General features: G+C 40.8%; 1 protein-coding gene across 1 annotated transcript; it reads left to right on the top strand.

The window, feature by feature from the left end:
* Positions 1-1,557: 1,557 nt before the first annotated feature.
* LOC120103899 (putative F-box protein PP2-B12) lies at positions 1,558-4,696 on the top strand. The gene is made up of 3 exons (XM_039114998.1): positions 1,558-1,914; positions 2,312-2,430; positions 3,843-4,696. Exons 1-3 carry the CDS (start codon positions 1,645-1,647, stop codon positions 4,423-4,425), a joined length of 972 nt encoding a protein of 323 aa, XP_038970926.1. The 5' UTR covers positions 1,558-1,644; the 3' UTR covers positions 4,426-4,696.

Below are 4,696 nucleotides of genomic sequence, written 5' to 3'. Positions count from 1 at the left end.
GAGGAAAGAAAAGAAAGGGACGAGTGCGCATGCAACTAACTCGAGTGATGTTCTTGAGCATTTGGAATCAAGGGCTCGTTTGGTTCGCGGGAAAAAAAGGGGGGAAAGTGTGGTCAATGGGAAAGTAATGAGATGCCTCTTGTTTGGTTGGAGTTTTCAAAGGAGAGAGAAGGGAAAGTAGTATTCCCATGGGAATGTGATTCCCACATTTCATGGGAAAGTCTTTCCCATGAGAAACATGGGAAAGTTACTTTCCCATGAGGCGGGAATCACTCCATTTTTACTTTTTCCCAAAAAGTCCCTTCAGCATTAAAGAAGCATTAAAGAGGCATTAAAAACTTAATTTTTATTAAGGGCATAATAGGAATTATATATAACTTTCCTAGGAAAGTAGATGGCCAACCAAACATAAGCACCTTGGAAATTTGTCACTTTCCCATGGTCAACCAAACATGCCAAAAGTACTTTCCTAGGCATCCTCTTCCTAGGAATTTGTTTCCCAGGAATCATATTCCTAGGAAAGAAAATGCTTCCCGCGAACCAAACGAGCCCCAAGAGAGGGAATAAATTTAGAGAGGGGAAAGATTCAGGCTCATTTGGCAAAGCGTTTATTAGGCCAAAAAGTATTTTTTGATCTTCTAAATTTACTTTCACAATAGTATTTAGTAAAAAAATAGAAAAATTATTTTAGATTTGTAGAAAACTAAAAATATTTGCTTGGGAGACTAGGCTCGTGGGACTTTAAGCTAAGTATTTTGCTATTTAAGTTTGACTTAAAAATTCCATTCGAACTGCTCGAGCTTGATAGGTCAAGCTTGGATTCGAGTCAAGCTCACAAGAATATTATTGTTATTTTGTTTGTGAGCTATTCGACTCATTTGCAGGCAGTCCATGAAAAACATTATCCCAAAAATTTAAAAATTTTTAATTAACCTCGAAAACTTATTGTTTTAAAAAATATTTCCTTTAATCAATACAGTCTGGCCGTTAGGAACTATGATTATGTGATAATTTAATAACCTTGGTAATTCATGAAATGTCCCAGGCTTTTATTCTTTGAGTGAAGAAAATAAAAGTCCCATGTTGCACGACATTTTGGGGAGTTCTACTGGACATCCACAGTGGAGTTACCGCCACATTTGTATTTTTTACTTTCTTCTGATTTGGCAGGATGTACTCACGAGCTATATGAATTGCCGTTTTGACAAAAAAAAAATAAAATAAAATAAAAGTTATGAAATTTATTAACCTCCGTAACTCCTTTTTACCACTACCTGCACGTGTGGCAGCCGGGCAATGTCATCAGACTCTGGTACTTCTCTCAGCAGGGCAATGGCAGCCAGGCTTTTATATTATTATATTATAATAATAATATAATATTATATTATATATTTATATATTAATATATATTATATTTTATTATATTCTGTTATATAATATTATATAATATATTTCTCAAACGTTAAACAACCGGGTATGTCCGGTTGCACCTCGCTAAGTGACGCGTGTAAAGTAATTGCTATGAATAATGGAATGCTTCGAGGCTAAGAGACTCCTTTGCTTTATATAAAGCCCCTCTCTATTGTGCCCAAAGCGAAAACCAGAAGAGAGGGCATATATATAGAGAGCGATTGATCGATCGAGATGGAGACGGGCAGCGGTGATGTCTGCACTCTGCCGGAGGGTTGCATCTCCCACGTGATCTCTCTGACGTCGCCGGCCGATTCTTGCCGGTCGATGGCGGTCTGCACCACTTTCCGCTCCGCCGCCGTGTCCGACACCGTGTGGGAGCGCTTCCTGCTGCCCGATTACCAGTCGATACTGTCGCGGGCCGTCCATCCGGTGGAGTACTCGTCCAAGAAGGAGCTCTTCTTCCGCCTCTGCGAACCCATCCTCATCGATGACGGCAAAATGGTACTTTACCACTCCTTCCTGTCTTCCCACTTTCGAATTTTAATCGTAATTTATACCCAAATCTAGGGTTTTTTTTGGGAACAAATTATTTGGACACTGTCCCCGCCGACGATTTCGGCGGGCCACCACACGTTACCCGTGAAACCCAAAATTTCGATGGTGAGACGTGCATGCCGTTTGCTTGTTTAGATAGATAATGCCGGCGTAGGTAGGCAACCTATTGCCGACTTTATTCAGGTATCATCCAGTCGTATTCACTCGGAGGCTCGGAGCCATTAGGGAGTTGTCACCAATGATCTGTTTCTCGCGTTTATTTCCACTCCTTTTTTCCCCGCAAGATATCTTCTTTGCAGCAGCTTTGCCAATGCCAAACGCTAAACTTGATATTGATTTGCAGAGTTTCTCACTGGATAAATCGAGCGGTGCAAAGTGCTACATGCTGTCTGCCAGACAGCTGTTTATTGTATGGGGGGATACTCCCCATTATTGGACGTGGCATCCTCTACCCGATTCCAGGTTTGTGCCTTCTTTCCTTCATCTCTTGATTGGTTGATTAGTTGATTAGTTGATTGATTCCCCTTTTTTCTTATATATCTTTTGTTCATAAATAAAATCGAGCGAGAATTGAAGATCGGCTGGAATTATATTTTTGTAATGCAATATATAATGAGCGACAAAAAACAAATTGCAAACCACCTTTCTCTTTTGTTATAGAATTACAAGCGGTGTCTCCATGTCAAGGCCTTGTGATTGCTAGGACAGTCCTCTTTTTGATTGGAGTCCTAGATCTGACTCAGCTAGATATGGACTAATTATGTTCATCATGGCAAATAACTCAATATGCTCGAGTCATGCAGGTAATCATGCACCAAATCCATTTCAATAGATATGCAAGAACTGATGTATGCGGGGAGATCATTTTACTTTGTGCGACTGAGGATGGGGATGAATCTCGAGCCGAATTGTATGAGCTCACTAGAGCAGCTAGAGGATATCCAAGTAAATTGGGCACCCTGGAGGTGTTCCTTTTCAGGTTCCTTCGGCCTGCACACCAGCAAAGCTGGTAGCCTTTTTTTTTTCTCCATGTGAAGGAATAATCAGGCCGGCTGAGGGCCACGCTTTGCTGCACAACCAGTGTCTTATCAAGGCTTGCTGCCTTAAAAATCATAACAGTTTAGTTCTCATGCAAGCAATTTGGCTTGGTTGGTAATTGATAATTGCCCTTGTCCTATTTAGGCCTTTACCACCGGCCCTTTTAAACCTCTTGCTCTCCAATTGAACTTGAGCTTGCATCTCACTCCAATTACAGAGATGCAATTGAAATCCGCTAGAACCTGTACAGTTTGTACATGTGGTCCTGCTGTAAACAAATTCAGCATTGGAACCTTTTCAGATGTTAAAACAAGTTATCATTGCTATCCTTTCCATATTTTATTTTTCTTAGAACACAGTGTGCAACATAGTAAGCTAATGGTCCTGTTTCTATTTTGTTCTATGAACCATATAATCCATTTTGATTATTTTCATGGAATAAGGCGGTCTCTCTTCATAAATTAATACATAAGTACTGCAACAGTCAGTTTCTGAGCGTCACAAATTAAGCAATTTGTTAATTGGTTGATATTAGAGAGTCGAGCAAATAGAGTACTGATTTTGGAACAGATTTGCATCTGAGTTTTATTCAAAAACTCTGCCTCCTTTGTTTAGCCTCAAAAGATTTGGATACTTAATTTCAGCGTTGTTTATTGTGCCTGAACCATCAACGTTGTTCTTTTATGACGGCATGTAGATTTTCTCGCTCTAGCTTAGTGGTGCTCAGAATAAATGAACTTTTCTTTTTACTGTTGAAATTGTTCGGATTATCTTTTACTGTTATGGATGTTATCATGTTGCATTCCTGACTACAAGGTAACCTTCTCCTCCAAAAGGTTTTCAGAGGTTGCGGAGCTCATAAATGTTTGCTGGTTGGAGCTTGGAGGCACGATTCAAAGCAGAGTGCTTACTCCTAAAACAATCTATGCCGCCTATCTCATCTTCAAAGTAGATCAGAATTCACGAGGTCTTGGGTTTCCGAATCAGGAAACAACAGTGAAACTGGGATCCCAGGTGTCCAAACATACTCTGAGTATACAACCCATCGCTGCTAAGAGACGGAGGACCAGATGGTGTATGCTGAATCTGATTTGGGGTGCCACGGGGGAGGGGCATGCTGATGCAGAGGAAAACCAGTTTGCAGCTAGAGCCCCTCAGGCAAGGGATGGTGATTGGATGGTGATGGGGGAATGCTACGAGGATGACGGTGAGGAAGGGCATGCTGATGCAGAGGAAAACCGGATTGCAGCTAGAACCCCTCAGGCAAGGGCTGATGGTTGGATGGAGATGGAGATGGGGGAATTCTACAATGATGACGGTGAGGATGGGGAAGTGGAACTGAGTTTGATGGAGGTGAAAGGAGGGAACTGGAAGTCTGGACTCACCATCCAAGGCATTGAGATAAGGCCTAAGAAGTAGGCAGAAGAGCTCTTTTATGTATGGGCGTTTGGATTGTCTTGACAACTGTAAGTTGATTAGTCATTATAAATAAACAAGAAACATGGAATGCTTTGCAGCTATGGACATTCTCAGACAACTAATTGGAACTTTTATTTCCTCTATGTCTCATTAACTTTTTGCTCATTGCAGTATAGAAGACATGGTTTCTGTTTTCTTTCTTAAATTTCTCCTTATGTGAAGACAAATTACAAGTTGGTTGGAAATGTGAACCTATGTTAAACTGCTAGAA

Source organism: Phoenix dactylifera, chromosome 17 (genome assembly GCF_009389715.1).
Source record: "Phoenix dactylifera cultivar Barhee BC4 chromosome 17, palm_55x_up_171113_PBpolish2nd_filt_p, whole genome shotgun sequence".
In the NCBI taxonomy this organism is placed as follows: Eukaryota; Viridiplantae; Streptophyta; class Magnoliopsida; order Arecales; family Arecaceae; genus Phoenix; species Phoenix dactylifera.
Note: the sequence above shows the minus strand (reverse complement) of the source record. Positions and strands in the feature narration are given on the sequence as shown.

Bases quoted from the DNA above. Each gene is read 5' to 3' on its own strand.
- LOC120103899 (XM_039114998.1), top strand. From the start codon at position 1,645: ATGGAGACGGGCAGCGGTGATGTCTGCACTCTGCCGGAGGGTTGCATC. The intron at 1,915-2,311 runs GTACTTTACCAC...ATTGATTTGCAG, and splicing joins TCATCGATGACGGCAAAATG to AGTTTCTCACTGGATAAATC. The intron at 2,431-3,842 runs GTTTGTGCCTTC...CTCCTCCAAAAG, and splicing joins CATCCTCTACCCGATTCCAG to GTTTTCAGAGGTTGCGGAGC.